This window comes from Taudactylus pleione, unplaced genomic scaffold (genome assembly GCF_031769625.1).
Source record: "Taudactylus pleione unplaced genomic scaffold, aTauple2 ptg000248l, whole genome shotgun sequence".
NCBI classification, from domain to species: domain Eukaryota; kingdom Metazoa; phylum Chordata; class Amphibia; order Anura; family Myobatrachidae; genus Taudactylus; species Taudactylus pleione.
In genome coordinates this window covers 2165690-2186494 of record NW_028284650.1, presented here as the reverse complement: position 1 = coordinate 2186494, position 20805 = coordinate 2165690, and the positions used below count along the sequence as shown (strand labels likewise).

The window sequence follows — 20805 nt, the reverse complement described above, 5'->3', positions numbered from 1 at the left end:
CCTGCAGGAACATCTGCTGGAATTCTCCAACATCTTCCTGCTGACAAAACTCGACGATACCCAGCTGTCCTGGCGATGCCATCACTCCCGGGTGGTTGCTGCACTCCCTGTTCTTACTTCTTACACATGGGGAGAAGATATGGGGATAGATGTAGTTTCGCTGAAATATCAGAAAGGTTTTACTGTAAAATAGCTTTGAAACATCCTACCCTGAATGTCCATCACCAGATCTATTACACCGTCCTGTTCCTTACACATTTATACCTTCTGTTACATAGAAAAATAAAAACGTATTTTTCTCCTAATGTCAAAGCATTAATGTGGTCATGTTTGCTGTCTGTGTGACTCTTGAGAGACATCACAGAGAGAGCATTTGTCATACTCGCCTACTTTTGAAAACTAGTTTCAGGGAGATAGGTAAGTATGCTCCTTACTGATACTGTGTCCAGCATATACCCCACAGTGCCCAGAAGGCGCACAATCCCCATACCCATACAGTGCTCAGCAAACACCCCATACCCATAATGTTCAGTATACACCCTCCTATACTTACACTCAACATACACCCGCCATACCCATACAGTATATATACCATACAGTGCCCAGAATACATACCCATACAGTGCCCAGCATGCACACCCCATACCCATACAGTGCCCAGCATGCACACCCCATACCCACACTGACACAGTACCCATCATACACCCCCATACAGTGATCAACATACACCCCCCTATACCCACAAACTCAAAGTGCCCAGCATACAACCCCCCTACCCATACCATGCACCCCCCACATGCATTGTGCCAGACACACACACACACACACACAGTACAGTAATACATTACTATTCTATACCTGTAGCACAGCCACACAGCATCTGTAACGGCCCTGCATAGGCAAACGCAGAGGGGGTTTCCATCTGCCTGGAAACCCCCCTCCCCAGCCCACACCATGACAATAGAAATAGTAATATAATGGAATTTTACTAGCGCTGTATGTTCTTCTCAGTATCATAAATTAAATAATTAGCACCACCTGTGGATCTTTTAACATGTATCAGCCAGTAATAAATACACCTGTGCACCAATTAGGGGATTTGGAAAACATGCACTGTTAGGGATGTGCTTCTATAAAGCCCAATATGTACATATATGTCCAGGGCAGTGCTAGATTCTTCTGCTGCTCCCCCAGACTTGCTCCATTGCTTTGGAATGAAGCCCACATCTAAAATAAAACCATTCAGCTCAAGCAGGATGGCCCTACTACCGCATTTAATAACTTATTATGATCACTGATCCTGTATATGCTGGAATTATGACACACAATACACTTTGTATGATGCATATTAAAGCTGGATAAGTGGTAATTATGGCCTCTTCATGGCCACACTCTAAAATCAAGCATTTGGAAACCCCCCTCTAGAAATCCTGCATTTGCCACTGCCCTGTGTCCAGCAGCAGAGAGCAGGGATAACTAGAGGAGAGGGTAAATACTGCCCTCACTGCAGAAGGGTGGCAGCCATGTTGCTGAAGCTCTACAATTCCGGACACCTCACTTTCATATGCTCTCCCCCTGGTGGCCTCCGGCTGCAATTACAGTTAGAGAAAGTACTCTACAACTGCCGACAGCAGAGGAATGCGAGAGATTTAATTAAGTTTCCGGGGCATCGGGAGACTGTGCCTTGATCCAGGAGTCTCCCGCAGGAATCGGGAGGGTAGGCAGGTATGGCATTTGTACTACATGACCTCATTACTAAAGATTTATACATAAATACATATAGATATACATTATATTTCTCATTATTATTTTACAAGTCTTATTTCATTACTATGATTGAACTGTGCGACCAAAATATATGAATGCAGCAGTTTTAATACATAACAAACACTGTATGTGATTCATAAGGAGTTTTTTTTTACCAGGCCCACCAGACTTCATGTATGTAATTATACTAAACTTAAATACATAGAGTGAATCTTAGCTTACATGGTGTAGAACAGTGCGTGATAATCTACAGTCTACAGAGCCCTTTGATTGGAATGTAGTCAGCATCCTGCAAGTTAAGATGCTGATGGCCACAATATCAACGCAGCATCCCGATTGTCAGATTGTCAGATTGCGGAGGTAAGTATTAGGGGGAGGGTTAGGGGGAGGGTTAGGGTTAAGCACTAGGGGAGGGTAAAGGTGGGTACACACTAGACGATGTGCTCACGATGTGATATCGTGAACGATTTCCCTTACACTCTCCCTGGCAGTTCCCCAGCACTCCAGGACATGATATGGTGCTAAAAAGTGTCCAATCTTACCAACGTTCTTAACAATTTCCAGTGCGTCGTGTACGAGGTTGGCAGATCTTGCCTGCTGTAGGCAAGATCTGAAGATACGACGGATGACCTGCAGGTACGAACATCGCCATCGTTATCGTGAGTGCCCAGTCCCGATTTGCACATATCTTACACAATTAGTCATTCTGATGCGTCAAAATCAGGTGAATCGTGCAAAATATTGTCTAGTGTGCTAGCACCTTTAGGCAGCGGGAGAGGAGGGTTAGGGTTATGCTGCGGAATGGGAGGGATATGGATAGGCTGCAGGAGGGGTGAGTCAGGGTTAGGATTAGGGGGAGGGTTAGGATTAGGGGGAGGGTTTGGGTTATGCTGCGGAATGGGAGGGATATGGATAGGCTGCAGGAGGGGTGAGTCAGGGTTACGATTAGGGTGTGGGTTAGGATTACGGGGAGGGTTAGAGTAAGGATTATAATATTTACAAAAATGTGTTGGGATTCTGACTGATGGGATGCCACTGTTGGTATTCTGTCCGTTGGCATCCTGACCGTTGGGATCCCGTACCCAACTCCTTTCGTTTAAAGGTTTGAACACGTCCTCTCACATGTTAATTATATATTTGTTGCTCCATTTGCTAATAATTGTGTCATTTATTTATTTTGCCCTTAGATTTCACATATAAATGCTCCGTGCAAAGTGCTACAGTATACTGTATCAAATTTACAAAGCGTAGCTGATGTGTTAAAGGGCTGTGAGAATAAGCAACTTAGCTGGGCTGATATACATGTCTTGTTGAAAAGCCAACTAGAAAAAATGTGATGTGCTTGGTTAATAATTACAAAGGTCAGAGCTGGTTGTTCTGTTCTAAAGATTGGCATTTAAAATAGCCAAAAAGTAGATGGGGGACCCCACAGTTCTTTATTGCAGTTAGTAATTACAGCCATTTAGTGCCACAACTGTGCCTATAATTAGTGTGGTATATTGTGGATCCCATTTAGTAACGAGTTTTATCACCAAAACGAGTGATAAATGTCGCTGTGTATTATAAATGGTGCTCCAGCCAATCAGCTCCCAACTGTCATCTCACAGGCTGTGTTTGAAAAATGACAGTTGGGAGCTGATTGGCTGGTACCTTATCACTTTTCACTCTGTTTCCTAACACTGTTTAGTAACTAGGCCCCTAAGTCTGTTGAAATGTCAAATGTCGACATTCACAATGTCTATGCTGAGATAATGTTGACATTCTGAATGTCGCAACAGCGGTTTCTCATATACTTTTAGTGCTAGACTAACCCTAATCTAGACCAAACCACAGTCTACCCCTAACGCTAGGTGCAACCAAACCCTAACACTAACCGCAGCCTAACCCTAATCTAAACCAAACCAGTCTACCCCTAACGCTAAGTGCAGCCAAACCCTAAGCGCAGCCTAACCCTAAACTCAGCCTAACCCCATGTGCAGCCTAACTACCGTATCTAACCCTAAACGCAGCCTAACCCTATCCCTAAACGCAGCCTAATCCTAATCTAACCCTATCCGCAGCCTAACCATAACCCTAAGCGTAGACTAACTCTAGCTCTAAAATTCTCTGTCAACATTGTCACCGTCAACATTGTGAATGTCCACATACCGTGCATTTCAACATTCAGATCATGTTGACATTCTATTGCCGACATTTTGACTACATACCCCTTTTGTAATCTATTGTTATAAAATTGGAGCCTGATTTCAACTATGTCAACACACACGTTTGCACGATGACCTAATCGCGGCTATGGCATGTGCACGTCACACCAAAAGTGTACGGTGCGTGCCCCAGCTTCCGCTGCGCACAACATTCACATTATGGGGTCTATTTACTAAGCAGTGTTAGGAGACAGAGTGAAAGGAGATAAGGTACCAGCCAATCAGCTCCCAACTGTCATTTTTCAGACACAGCCTGTGACATGGCAGTTAGGAGCTGATTGGCTAGTACCTTATCTCATTTCACTTTGTCTCCTAACACTGCTTAGTGAACAGACCCCTAAGTGTGATGTGCATGTGTGCCACAGCTAGGCAAGAGAAGACGATAGGAAATGGGGGTAAGGATAAGAGGATGGGAGGGGGCTCAGAATGGGAGGAGGGGAGCGGCTGAGGGGGCGGAGCAGCTGAGGTGACCAGGCAGATGTAGGGCCCATTTATTTACTACTATTACATATTTGGGAACCCAGTTCTTGTGTTTTCAGGCCAAGTAACAAGCTCTCTTTGATGGTGAAAACTATCACCGAATATATTGCTGACGAAGCCCCATACATGGTGAGGCTTATTTAAGAAAACCCCCGATTGCTATTACCATCTCAGGATAGCAATAGCAGGGCGCCGCAACTGGAAAAATAAAATCTTATTGAAATAAACCATATTTGTTTCCAATTAAATTCCATTGTCATTGTTAGCTCTTTCTTTTGTCTTCTAATACATTTTATTTTTCAATAAAAGTTCAACTGGAAGCCCAAGCACAGGCCGCCAGCTCACTGCACGTGTGAGAACTGGCACAGCAACGCTCAGCTACCACACCAACATTTTAACAGTAAATTGGGCAAAAAAAAAATTATTATTTTTTTGATTGCTACAATAAGCTGCGATAGAAAATCTTTTTTTTAATCTCCCAGTCTTGGTAAATAGGCCCCTGAGTATATTACAAAAAAAAACCTGGAAAAAAACCTCATACAAGTAAAAAAAATTATTGCTGCATAAACTATCAAAGCAAAATCATAAAAACTCGTCAGAGAGGTATAAAACCACAGTGAACGGTTTAGGTGGTCTTTTTTATACTGAGTAAGCTAGTAGATTTAACAACCCTTCAATTTGTATTGATTGTAACTTCTCACACTATACTCACTCATTTCAGACTTTTGCTGTATTTTTTTCAGAGACTCCTAATGTGGAAATGACTCTGTCCAGTCGCACTGTAGACCTGGACGACACGGTGACTGCTGACTGCATGGTGCGCAATAGAATCCCTGGGGTATACTGCTTGGCCATCAGTGTGAACGGACAGCGCAAACAGGAGGAGTGCATCCCTACGCTCAGTCACAATATCACAGCAAGCAGTAGACACCCTGAAATCAATGTCACCTGCACAATACATATTCAAGATTATCCTGATATATCACAAACGGCAACAGAGACCATAGCCGTTCACTGTAAGTGTCTTCTATGTAAAACTGTCATTTGTCCCCTGCGTCGTTTAGTTGGTGGAGTTCAATAAAACCTTTTTGCGGTCAATTTACTTAGCGCCATTTTCCAAAGCTGCCTCGTCTTCGGCAGTCTCATTCACTGGATTTAAAGAAGCAATAATAATAAATACAAACTCATGCCCTTTGAATCCAGCAGCAGAAACCGCCATAGTTGCAGAGGCTTAACAAAGCACTGCTTAGTAAGTGTACTCCCTTTACTTATAGTGAGGAAATGTGGAAAAGCTTCTCCCAGCATCGTTCTTTAGCGCTAGTTTCTGAATACATGTTGGGGTGAATAAACAGATGTCCGCCATCTACTGTACTTCATGATGCCCATTCAGCAGCAGACTCCATCTTATGTAACACTGTTGGCAACAGGATTGTTTCTTATAAGCCCACTTTATATTAGAGATGAGCTAAAACAGAAATCAGAAAAACCCAAACTTTGAGGTTCCAAGTTGAACTGAGTCCCGGCTCGGATCACTTTTGGGGATCCGAGTAGAATCAAGACCCAGTAATTTTTGATCTAAAAAATGGATCTTGGGTTTTGGATCGCATGTAAACCAAACATGTCTCAATGACATGATTTTAGCTGTTTTTTCAATTTTAAAGAAATCCAAAACTAAAACCGAACCAAACATTTGAGGGTGATTTTAGTAAATCCAAAACCAAAACAAGGTTGATGTTTTAGAACCAAAACACACATCTCTACTTTATATGGGATTTTTGCTTTAGTAGGTTGTTATTAATATTTAATGCTGTCAGATGTGCATATTTGATATCATTTTTTTTCAGACCCGCCGCAGTTCTCCGATGACTTGTGCCCAAATGATAACATATTGGTAGAAGATCAGAAATTAGCATTTCCATGCGGGAGTGAGGGGAGCCCACACCCTGTAGTACAGTGCAGGTCCGAGGCCTGGTCTGTGCCGGCTGATGCTTTCACTGTAACCAGGAACATGTCTGATCAGTATGAGTGCAACGCATCAAACATCAAAGGAACACAGAAGAAAACTGTTCGGATTACAGTGCAGTGTACGTATATTATTGTGTCATCATATCTCTTATACTGGTCAGCATAATACAGTATCTGCTTCATCTACCATTCATCACCACTATAACCTTATCCCTCTTCCAATAGTCCCTCTCCAGATCTATCAGTATTAATACCATGTAACCTCTCCCTATATCTCCACCTATTAACCCATATAACTCTCCCTATATCTCCTCCTATTACCCCATATAACCTCTCCCTATATCTCCTCCTATTACTCCATATAACCTCTCCCTATATCTCCTCCTATTACTCCATAGAACTTCTCCCTATATCTCCTCCTATTACTGCACATAACATCTCCCTATATCTCCTCCTATTACTCCATATATCCTCTCTCTATATCTCCTCCTATTACTCCATATATCCTCTCCCTATATCTCCTCCTATTACTCCATATAACCTCTCCCTATACCTCCTATTACTCCATATAACCTCTCCCTATATCTCCTCCTATTACTCCATATAACCTCTCCTTATATCTCCTCCTATTACTCCATATAACCTCTCCCCATATCTCCTCCTATTACTCCATATAACCTCTCCCTATATCTCCTCCTATTACTCCATATAACCTCTCCCTATATCTCCTATTACTCCATATAATCTCTCCCTATATCTCCTCCTATTACTCCATATAACCTCTCCCTATATCTCCTCCTATTACTCCATATAACCTCTCCCTATATCTCCTATTACTCCATATAACCCCTCCCTATATCTCCTCCTATTACTCCATATAACCTCTCCCTATATCTCCTCCTATTACTCCATATAACATCACCCTATAACTTCTCTTATTACTCCATATAATCTCTCCCTATATCTCCTCCTATTACTCCATATAACCTCTCCCTATATATACTCCTATTACTCCATATAACCTCTCTCTATATCTCCTCCTATTACTCCATATAACCTCTCCCTATATATACTCCTATTACTCCATATAACCTCTCCCTATATCTCCTCCTATTACTCCATATAACATCTCCCTATATCTCCTCCTATTACTGCACTTAACATCACCCTATAATTTCTCTTATTACTCCATATAACCTTTTCCTATTACTATATATAATTTATAATTTGCCTAATTCCAAATCGCACATAATTCTGGCCACTTCCAGTGACGGGAATTTCTGTTTGACATATTGGATTTATCTATGTGACTGCACCACCTCTGGCCGCTACAGCAGCCGCCATCACTAATATTGACAGTTACACCTACCCCATGGTGCAGAAGATGCGTCTGAAAATGGCGTGCACACTTAGTACACTTAATTCAGAATAGGTCACATCCCTGGCTACACGGCAATGACAATCCCACATGGTGTGTGCCAATGTCCATTTGCTGCCCAGTTACCACCCAGCTGTCGGTGAGAAGAGACTGAGGGGTCTAGTTACTAAGCAGTGTTAGGAGAAGTGAAAAGTGATAAGGTGCCAGCCAATCAGCTCCCAACTGTCATTATTCAAACACAGCCTGTGAGATCACAGTTGGGAGCTGATTGGCTGGCACCTTATCACTTTTCACTCTTCACTTTTCACTTCTCCTAACACTGCTTAGTAAATAGACCCCTCAGATGTATATAATTCAGAATCACTGTTCTAAGTTGTGTATATTGGCCATGATGCATGCACAGTTTGCTAAAACTCTTCGGATCCAGCCGCATTCCGAATTGCGTGGAAATCAGAATCAGGCTTAATGTTTGCATGTGCGCCAAGCATGTGTATTATGGGTTTCTAGGTATATATTTATCTTTTCCTATGAACATTGTCACTCTTTACCGCCCTGCTTAGTTACTATATACGGCGACTCTTCCTAAACCCTAAATCCATATTAAAGACTTCTCTCAGAAATTATTTATTGCCTTTTTTTCACAGATCCACCGGTGGGCACGTTAGTGATCCCATCACATAACGGGACAATTAATACAAGAGAATCATTCAACTTAACATGTCAGACGGACGCGTTGCCTGTTCCTGTCTACACCTGGAAAATCCCAACAGAAGACCATGTGACTTTCTCCCCTGACAATAGCTCAATCACTATCAGCAATGCATTGTGTTCCCACAATGGCACATACACATGTGTGGTCAAGAATAAGCATGGAACATCAGAAGCACAGCAGGAGGTGGTGATTAAAGGGGGTAAGGACAATGATGTACATTAGGCTGCACAGAATTTATTGAGTAAAGGGACAGCAAAGGATGGAATTGCAAAGCCACACATGAGCAGCTTTGCAATTCTGTCCTTGCTAATAAGGTAATGCTGCAGGAGGTGTCATGCCTCCTCCATTCATTAATGATCCAAGCTGTGTCCTTGGATGCAGCATCAGACCATCTGTGTGATCTTCGGCCGGCTGAGAAACCATGGGGTCATGAAAGCCAGTCGTCGCACATGAGGGAAAGCGGCCAGGAAATATTTGTCAGCCGACGGAGATCCTGGCCTCTTCCCTCCCCACCCAGAAATGACAGCAGACTGTCAATCACTGCCGGACTGCGTGCGATAACGCAAACCTGTACTGCACATGCGCAGTACGGGTCCTGCGCCTACGCAGATTTCCGACCATAGGGAATATGTGCTCAGCAATGCACTTGCGTGCACTGCTGAATCAGGCACAGAGATGAGAAAGATTATGGGAAGGAGAGGGACAGAGATGAGAGAGGTTTGGGGGAGGAGGATGACAGAGTAGAGAGAGATGGGGAAAGGGACAGAGATGAAATATAAATGGGGAGAGGGACAGAGATGAAATATAAATGAGGGAGAGGGACAGAGATGAAATATAAATGAGGGAGAGGGACAGAGATGAAATATAAACGAGGGAGAGGGACAGAGATGAAAAATAAATGGGAAGAGGGACAGAGATGAAATATAAATGGGGAGATGGACAGAGATGAAATTTAAATGAGGGAGAGGGACAGAGATGAAATATAAATGGGGAAAGGGACAGAGATGAAATATAAATGGGGAAAGGGACAGAGATGAAATATAAATGAGGGAGAGGGACAGAGATGAAATATAAATGGGGAGATGGACAGAGATGAAATATAAATGAGGGAGAGGGACAGATGAAATATAAATGGGGAGAGGGACAGAGATAACATATAAATGACGGAGAGGGACAGAGATGAAATATAAATGAGGGAGAGGGACAGAGATGAAATATAAATGAGGGAGAGGGACAGAGATGAAATATAAATGAGGGAGAGGGACAGAGATTAAATATAAATGAGGGAGAGGGACAGAGATGAAATATAAATAGGGAAAGGGGCAGAGATTAAATATAAATGGGGAAAGGGACAGAGATGAAATATAAATGACGGACAGGGACAGAGATGAAATATAAATGAGGGAAAGGGACAGAGATGAAATATAAATGAGGGAGAGGGACAGAGATGAAATATAAATGAGGGAAAGGGACTGAGATGAAATATAAATGAGGGAAAGGGACAGAGATGAAATATAAATAGGGAGATGGACAGAGATGAAATATAAATGAGGGAAAGGGACAGAGATGAAATATAAATGAGGGAGAGGGACAAAGATGAAATATAAATGAGGGAGAGGGGCAGAGATGAAATATAAATGAGGGAATGGGACAGAGATGAAATATAAATGAGGGAAAGGGCTAGAGATCAAATATAAATGAGGGAGAGGGACATAGATAAAATTTAAATGAGGGAGAGGGGCAGAGATGAAATATAAATGAGGGAGAAGGACAGAGATGAAATATAAATGAGGGAGAGGGACAGAGATGAAATATAAATGAGGGAGAGGGACAGAGATGAAATATAAATGAGGGAGAAGGACAGAGATGAAATATAAATGAGGGAAAGGGACAGAGATGAAATATAAATGAGGGAGAGGGAAAGAGATGAAATATAAATGAGGGAGAGGGACAGAGATGAAATATAAATGAGGGAAAGGGACAGAGATGAAATATTAATGAAGGGGAGGGACAGAGATGAAATATAAATGAGGGAGAGGGACAGAGATTAAATATAAATGGGGAGAAGGACAGAGATTAAATATAAATAGGGAAAGGGGCAGAGATGAAATATAAATGGGGAAAGGGACAGAGATGAAATTTAAATGAGGGAGAGGGACAGAGATGAAATATAAATGAGGGAGAGGGACAGATATGAAATATAAAAGGGTAAAGGGACAGAGATTAAATATAAATGGGGTGAGGGACATAGATGAAATATAAATTTGGGAGATGGATAGAGATGAAATATAAATGAGGGAGAGGGACAGAGATGAAATATAAATGAGGGAAAGGGACATAGATGAAATATAAATGAGGGAATGGGACAGAGATGAAATATAAATGAGGGAATGGGACAGAGATCAAATATAAATGAGGGAGAGGGACAGAGATGAAATATAAATGTGGGAGAGAGGTATAGAGATGAAATATAAATGGGGAGATGGACAGAGATGAAATATAAATGAGGGAGAGGGACAGATATGAAATATAAAAGGGTAAAGGGACAGAGATTAAATATAAATGGGGTGAGGGACATAGCTGAAATATAAATTTGGGAAATGGATAGAGATGAAATATAAATGAGGGAGAGGGACAGATATGAAATATAAATGAGGGAAAGGGACAGAGATGAAATACAAATGAGGGAATGGGACAGAGATGAAATATAAATGAGGGAATGGGACAGAGATGAAATATAAATGAGGGAGAGGGACAGAGATGAAATATAAATGAGGTAGAGGGACAGAGATGAAATATAAATGGAGAGATGGATAGATATGAAATATAAATGAAGGAGAGGGACAGAGATGAAATATAAATGAGGGAGAGGGACAGAGATTAAATCTAAATGAGGGAGAGGGAGAGAGATGAAATATAAATGAGGGAGAGGGACAGAGATGAAATATAAATAGGGAAAGGGGCAGAGATGAAATATAAATGGGGAAAGGGACAGAGATGAAATATAAATGAGGGAGAGGGACAGATATGAAATATAAAAGGGTAAAGGGACAGAGATTAAATATAAATGGGGTGAGGGACATAGATGAAATATAAATTTGGGAGATGGATAGAGATGAAATATAAATGAGGGAGAGGGACAGAGATGAAATATAAATGAGGGAAAGGGACAGAGATGAAATATAACTGAGGGAATGGGACAGAGATGAAATATAAATGGGGAATGGGACAGAGATCAAATATAAATGAGGGAGAGGGACAGAGATGAAATATAAATGGGGAGAGGGACAGAGATGAAATATAAATGAGGGAAAGGGCTAGAGATCAAATATAAATGAGGGAGAGGGACATAGATAAAATTTAAATGAGGGAGAGGGGCAGAGATGAAATATAAATGAGGGAATGGGACAGAGATGAAATATAAATGAGGGAGAGGGACAGAGATGAAATATAAATGAGGGAGAGGGACAGAGATGAAATATAAATGGAGAGATGGACAGATATGAAATATAAATGAAGGAAAGGGACAGAGATGAAATATAAATGAGGGAGAGGGACAGAGATGAAATATAAATGAGGGAGAGGGAGAGAGATGAAATATAAATGAGGGAGAGGGACAGAGATGAAATATAAATAGGGAAAGGGGCAGAGATGAAATATAAATGGGGAAAGGGACAGAGATGAAATATAAATGAGGGAGAGGGACAGAGATGAAATATAAATGAGGGAGAGGGACAGATATGAAAGATAAAAGGGTAAAGGGACAGAGATTAAATATAATTGGGGTGAGGGACATAGATGAAATATAAATTTGGGAGATGGATAGAGATGAAATATAAATGAGGGACAGGGACAGAGATGAAATATAAATGAGGGAAAGGGACAGAGATGAAATATAAATGAGGGAATGGGACAGAGATGAAATATAAATGAGGGAATGGGACAGAGATCAAATATAAATGAGGGAGAGGGACAGAGATGAAATATAAATGAGGGAGAGGGACAGAGATGAAATATAAATGTAGGAGAGAGGTATAGAGATGAAATATAAATGGGGAGATGGACAGAGATGAAATATAAATGATGGAGAGGGATAGAGATGACATATAAATGGGGAGATGGACAGAGATGAAATATAAATGAGGGCGAGGGACAGAGATGAAATATAAATGGGGAGAGGGACAGATATGAAATATAAATGAGGGAAAGTGACAGAAATGAAATATAAATGAGGGAGAGGGACAGAGATGAAATATAAATGATGGAGAGGGATAGAGATGACACATAAATATGGAGATGGACAGAGATGAAATATAAATGGGGAGAGGGACAGAGATGAAATATAAATGAGGGAGAGGGACAGCGGTGAAATATAAATGAGGGAGAGGGATAGAGATGAAATATAAATGGGGAGAGGGACAGAGATGAAATATAAATGGAGAGATGGACAGATATGAAATATAAATGAAGGAGAGGGACAGAGATGAAATATAAATGAGGGAGAGGGACAGAGATTAAATATAAATGAGGGAGAGGGAGAGAGATGAAATATAAATGAGGGAGAGGGACAGAGATTAAATATAAATAGGGAAAGGGGCAGAGATGAAATATAAATGGGGAAAGGGACAGAGATGAAATATAAATGAGGGAGAGGGACAGAGATGAAATATAAATGAGGGAGAGGGACAGATATGAAATATAAAAGGGTAAAGGGACAGAGATTAAATATAAATGGGATGAGGGACATAGATGAAATATAAATTTGGGAGATGGATAGAGATGAAATATAAATGAGGGAGAGGGACAGAGATGAAATATAAATGAGGGAAAGGGACATAGATGAAATATAAATGAGGGAATGGGACAGAGATGAAATATAAATGAGGGAATGGGACAGAGATCAAATATAAATGAGGGAGAGGGACAGAGATGAAATATAAATGTGGGAGAGAGGTATAGAGATGAAATATAAATGGGGAGATGGACAGAGATGAAATATAAATGATGGAGAGGGATAGAGATGACATATAAATGGGGAGATGGACAGAGATGAAATATAAATGAGGGAGAGGGACAGAGATGAAATATAAATGGGGAGAGGGACAGAGATGAAATATAAATGAGGGAAAGGGACAGAAATTAAATATAAATGAGGGAGAGGGACAGAGATGAAATATAAATGATGGAGAGGGATAGAGATGACACATAAATATGGAGATGGACAGAGATGAAATATAAATGGGGAGTGGGACAGAGATGAAATATAAATGAGGGAGAGGGACAGCAGTGAAATATAAATGAGGGAGAGGGACAGAGATGAAATATAAATGAGGGAAAGGGACAGAGACGAAATATAAATGAGCTAGAGGGACAGAGATGAAATATAAATGAGGGAGATGGACAGAGATGAAATATAAATGAGGGAGAGGGGCAGAGATGAAATATAAATGAGTGAATGGGACAGAGATGAAATATAAATGAGGGAGAGGGACAGAGATGAAATATAAATGAGGGAGAGGGACAGAGATGAAATATAAATGGAGAGATGGACAGATATGAAATATAAATGAAGGAGAGGGACAGAGATGAAATATAAATGAGGGAGAGGGACAGAGATTAAATATAAATGAGGGAGAGGGAGAGAGATGAAATATAAATGAGGGAGAGGGACAGAGATGAAATATAAATAGGGAAAGGGGCAGAGATGAAATATAAATGGGGAAAGGGACAGAGATGAAATATAAATGAGGGAGAGGGACAGATATGAAATATAAAAGGGTAAAGGGACAGAGATTAAATATAAATGGGGTGAGGGACATAGCTGAAATATAAATTTGGGAAATGGATAGAGATGAAATATAAATGAGGGAGAGGGACAGAGATGAAATATAAATGAGGGAAAGGGACAGAGATGAAATACAAATGAGGGAATGGGACAGAGATGAAATATAAATGAGGGAATGGGACAGAGATGAAATATAAATGAGGGAGAGGGACAGAGATGAAATATAAATGAGGGAGACAGAGATGAAATATAAATGTGGGAGAGAGGTATAGAGATGAAATATAAATGGGGAGATGGACAGAGATGAAATATAAATGATGGAGAGGGATAGAGATGACATATAAATGGGGAGATGGACAGAGATGAAATATAAATGAGGGAGAGGGACAGAGATGAAATATAAATGTGGGAGAGAGGTATAGAGATGAAATATAAATGAGGGAGATGGACAGAGATGAAATATAAATGAGGGAGAGGGACAGAGATGAAATATAAATGGGGAGAGGGACAGAGATGAAATATATATGAGGGAAAGGGACAGAAATGAAATATAAATGAGGGAGAGGGACAGAGATGAAATATAAATGAGGGAGAGGGACAGAGATGAAATATAAATGATGGAGAGGGATAGAGATGACACATAAATATGGAGATGGACAGAGATGAAATATAAATGTGGAGAGGGACAGAGATGAAATATAAATGAGGGAGAGGGACAGAGGTGAAATATAAATGAGGGAGAGGGACAGAGATGAAATATAAATGAGGGAAAGGGACAGAGAATAAATATAAATGAGCTAGAGGGACAGAGATGAAATATAAATGAGGGAGATGGACAGAGATGAAATATAAATGAGGGAAAGGGACAGAGATGAAATATAAATGAAGTAGAGGGACAGAGATGAAATATAAATGAGGGAGAGGGACAGAGATGAAATATAAATGGGAAGAAGGACAGAGATTAAATATAAATGAGGGAAATGGACAGAGATTAAATATAAATGGGGAGAGTGACAGAGATGAAATATAAATGGGGAGAGGGACAGAGATTAAATATCAATGTGGGAGAGGGACAGAGATGAAATATAAATGGGAAGAAGGACAGAGATGAAATATAAATGAGGGAGAGGGACAGAGATGAAATATAAATGTGGAAAGGGACAGAGATGAAATATAAATGAGGGAGAGGGACAGAGATTAAATATAAATGAAGGAGAGGGACAGAGATGAAATATAAATGAGGAGAGGGACAGAGATGAAATATAAAAGAGGGAGAGGCACAGAGATGAAATATAAATTTTTGAGAGGGATAGAGATGAAATATAAATGGGGAGATGGACAGAGATGAAATATAAATGATGGAGAGGGATAGAGATGACATATAAATGGGGAGATGGACAGAGATGAAATATCAATGAGGGAGAGGGACAGATGAAATATAAATGAGGAAACGGGATAGAAATGAAATATAAATGAGGGAGAGGGACAGAGATGAAATATAAATGAGGGAGAAGGACAGAGATGAAATATAAATGAGGGAAAGGGACAGAGATGAAATATAAATGAGGGAGAGGGAAAGAGATGAAATATAAATGAGGGAGAGGGACAGAGATGAAATATAAATGAGGGAAAGGGACAGAGATGAAATATTAATGAAGGGGAGGGACAGAGATGAAATATAAATGAGGGAGAGGGACAGAGATTAAATATAAATGGGGAGAAGGACAGAGATTAAATATAAATAGGGAAAGGGGCAGAGATGAAATATTAATGGGGAAAGGGACAGAGATGAAATTTAAATGAGGGAGAGGGACAGAGATGAAATATAAATGAGGGAGAGGGACAGATATGAAATATAAAAGGGTAAAGGGACAGAGATTAAATATAAATGGGGTGAGGGACATAGATGAAATATAAATTTGTAAGATGGATAGAGATGAAATATAAATGAGGGAGAGGGACAGAGATGAAATATAAATGAGGGAAAGGGACATAGATGAAATATAAATGAGGGAATGGGACAGAGATGAAATATAAATGAGGGAATGGGACAGAGATCAAATATAAATGAGGGAGAGGGACAGAGATGAAATATAAATGTGGGAGAGAGGTATAGAGATGAAATATAAATGGGGAGATGGACAGAGATGAAATATAAATGAGGGAGAGGGACAGATATGAAATATAAAAGGGTAAAGGGTCAGAGATTAAATATAAATGGGGTGAGGGACATAGCTGAAATATAAATTTGGGAAATGGATAGAGATGAAATATAAATGAGGGAGAGGGACAGATATGAAATATAAATGAGGGAAAGGGACAGAGATGAAATACAAATGAGGGAATGGGACAGAGATGAAATATAAATGAGGGAATGGGACAGAGATGAAATATAAATGAGGGAGAGGGACAGAGATGAAATATAAATGAGGGAGAGGGACAGAGATGAAATATAATTGTGGGAGAGAGGTATAGAGATGAAATATAAATGGGGAGATGGACAGAGATGAAATATAAATGATGGAGAGGGATAGAGATGACATATAAATGGGGAGATGGACAGAGATGAAATATAAATGAGGGAGAGGGACAGAGATGAAATATAAATTTGGGAGAGAGGCATAGAGATGAAATATAAATGGGGAGATGGACAGAGATGAAATATAAATGAGGGAGAGGGACAGAAATGAAATATAAATGGGGAGAGGGACAGAGATGAAATATACCTGAGGGAAAGGGACAGAAATGAAATATAAATGAGGGAGAGGGACAGAGATGAAATATAAATGAGGGAGAGGGACAGAGATGAAATATAAATGGGGAAAGGGACAGAGATGAAATATAAATGAGGGAGAGGGACAGATATGAAATATAAAAGGGTAAAGGGACAGAGATTAAATATAAATGGGGTGAGGGACATAGCTGAAATATAAATTTGGGAAATGGATAGAGATGAAATATAAATGAGGGAGAGGGACAGAGATGAAATATAAATGAGGGAAAGGGACAGAGATGAAATACAAATGAGGGAATGGGACAGAGATGAAATATAAATGAGGGAATGGGACAGAGATGAAATATAAATGAGGGAGAGGGACAGAGATGAAATATAAATGAGGGAGACAGAGATGAAATATAAATGTGGGAGAGAGGTATAGAGATGAAATATAAATGGGGAGATGGACAGAGATGAAATATAAATGATGGAGAGGGATAGAGATGACATATAAATGGGGAGATGGACAGAGATGAAATATAAATGAGGGAGAGGGACAGAGATGAAATATAAATGTGGGAGAGAGGTATAGAGATGAAATATAAATGAGGGAGATGGACAGAGATGAAATATAAATGAGGGAGAGGGACAGAGATGAAATATAAATGGGGAGAGGGACAGAGATGAAATATACATGAGGGAAAGGGACAGAAATGAAATATAAATGAGGGAGAGGGACAGAGATGAAATATAAATGAGGGAGAGGGACAGAGATGAAATATAAATGATGGAGAGGGATAGAGATGACACATAAATATGGAGATGGACAGAGATGAAATATAAATGTGGAGAGGGACAGAGATGAAATATAAATGAGGGAGAGGGACAGAGGTGAAATATAAATGAGGGAGAGGGACAGAGATGAAATATAAATGAGGGAAAGGGACAGAGAATAAATATAAATGAGCTAGAGGGACAGAGATGAAATATAAATATGGGAGATGGACAGAGATGAAATATAAATGAGGGAAAGGGACAGAGATGAAATATAAATGAAGTAGAGGGACAGAGATGAAATATAAATGAGGGAGAGGGACAGAGATGAAATATAAATGGGAAGAAGGACAGAGATTAAATATAAATGAGGGAAATGGACAGAGATTAAATATAAATGGGGAGAGTGACAGAGATGAAATATAAATGGGGAGAGGGACAGAGATTATATATCAATGTGGGAGAGGGACAGAGATGAAATATAAATGGGAAGAAGGACAGAGATGAAATATAAATGAGGGAGAGGGACAGAGATGAAATATAAATGTGGAAAGGGACAGAGATGAAATATAAATGAGGGAGAGGGACAGAGATTAAATATAAATGAAGGAGAGGGACAGAGATGAAATATAAATGAGGAGAGGGACAGAGATGAAATATAAAAGAGGGAGAGGCACAGAGATGAAATATAAATTTTTGAGAGGGATAGAGATGAAATATAAATGGGGAGATGGACAGAGATGAAATATAAATGATGGAGAGGGATAGAGATGACATATAAATGGGGAGATGGACAGAGATGAAATATCAATGAGGGAGAGGGACAGATGAAATATAAATGAGGAAACGGGATAGAAATGAAATATAAATGAGGGAGAGGGACAGAGATGAAATATAAATGAGGGAGAAGGACAGAGATGAAATATAAATGAGGGAAAGGGACAGAGATGAAATATAAATGAGGGAGAGGGAAAGAGATGAAATATAAATGAGGGAGAGGGACAGAGATGAAATATAAATGAGGGAAAGGGACAGAGATGAAATATTAATGAAGGGGAGGGACAGAGATGAAATATAAATGAGGGAGAGGGACAGAGATTAAATATAAATGGGGAGAAGGACAGAGATTAAATATAAATAGGGAAAGGGGCAGAGATGAAATATTAATGGGGAAAGGGACAGAGATGAAATTTAAATGAGGGAGAGGGACAGAGATGAAATATAAATGAGGGAGAGGGACAGATATGAAATATAAAAGGGTAAAGGGACAGAGATTAAATATAAATGGGGTGAGGGACATAGATGAAATATAAATTTGGGAGATGGATAGAGATGAAATATAAATGAGGGAGAGGGACAGAGATGAAATATAAATGAGGGAAAGGGACATAGATGAAATATAAATGAGGGAATGGGACAGAGATGAAATATAAATGAGGGAATGGGACAGAGATCAAATATAAATGAGGGAGAGGGACAGAGATGAAATATAAATGTGGGAGAGAGGTATAGAGATGAAATATAAATGGGGAGATGGACAGAGATGAAATATAAATGAGGGAGAGGGACAGATATGAAATATAAAAGGGTAAAGGGACAGAGATTAAATATAAATGGGGTGAGGGACATAGCTGAAATATAAATTTGGGAAATGGATAGAGATGAAATATAAATGAGGGAGAGGGACAGATATGAAATATAAATGAGGGAAAGGGACAGAGATGAAATACAAATGAGGGAATGGGACAGAGATGAAATATAAATGAGGGAATGGGACAGAGATGAAATATAAATGAGGGAGAGGGACAGAGATGAAATATAAATGAGGGAGAGGGACAGAGATGAAATATAATTGTGGGAGAGAGGTATAGAGATGAAATATAAATGGGGAGATGGACAGAGATGAAATATAAATGATGGAGAGGGATAGAGATGACATATAAATGGGGAGATGGACAGAGATGAAATATAAATGAGGGAGAGGGACAGAGATGAAATATAAATTTGGGAGAGAGGCATAGAGATGAAATATAAATGGGGAGATGGACAGAGATGAAATATAAATGAGGGAGAGGGACAGAAATGAAATATAAATGGGGAGAGGGACAGAGATGAAATATACCTGAGGGAAAGGGACAGAAATGAAATATAAATGAGGGAGAGGGACAGAGATGAAATATAAATGAGGGAGAGGGACAGAGATGAAATATAAATGATGGAGAGGGATAGAGATGACACATAAATATGGAGATGGACAGAGATGAAATATAAATGTGGAGAGGGACAGAGATGAAATATAAATGAGGGAGAGGGACAGAGGTGAAATATAAATGAGGGAGAGGGACAGAGATGAAATATAAATGAGGGAAAGGGACAGAGATGAAATATAAATGAGCTAGAGGGACAGAGATGAAATATAAATGAGGGAGATGGACAGAGATGAAATATAAATGAGGGAAAGGGACAGAGATGAAATAGAAATGAAGGAGAGGGACTGAGATGAAATATAAATGAGGGAGAGGGACAGAGATGAAATATAAATGGGAAGAAGGACAGAGATTAAATATAAATGAGGGAAAGGGACAGAGATTAAATATAAATGGGGAGAGTGACAGAGATGAAATATAAATGGGGAGAAGGACAGAGATGAAATATAAATGAGGGAGAGGGATAGAGATGAAATATAAATGGGGAGATGGACAGAGATGAAATATAAATGATGGAGAGGGATAGAGATGACATATAAATGGGGAGATGGACAGAGATGAAATATCAATGAGGGAGAGGGACAGATGAAATATAAATGAGGGAAAGGGATAGAAATGAAATATAAATGAGGGAGAGGGACAGAGATGAAATATAAATGAGGGAGAAGGACAGAGATGAAATATAAATGAGGGAAAGGGACAGAGATGAAATATAAATGAGGGAGAGGGAAAGAGATGAAATATAAATGAGGGAGAGGGACAGAGATGAAATATAAATGAGGGAAAGGGACAGAGATGAAATATTAATGAAGGGGAG

General features: G+C 39.8%; 1 protein-coding gene across 2 annotated transcripts in view; it reads left to right on the top strand.

Annotated features, from left to right (window-relative positions):
* LOC148515547 (intercellular adhesion molecule 1-like) overlaps nt 1–20805 on the top strand; it is a 75436-nt gene that overhangs the window by 42128 nt on the left and 12503 nt on the right. For both annotated transcript variants that reach the window (XM_088479864.1, XM_088479863.1), the window contains 3 exons: nt 5195–5467; nt 6296–6535; nt 8439–8705. In XM_088479864.1, the coding sequence (XP_088335990.1) occupies nt 5195–5467; nt 6296–6535; nt 8439–8705 (780 nt within the window). The remainder of the gene's footprint in view (nt 1–5194; nt 5468–6295; nt 6536–8438; nt 8706–20805) is intronic.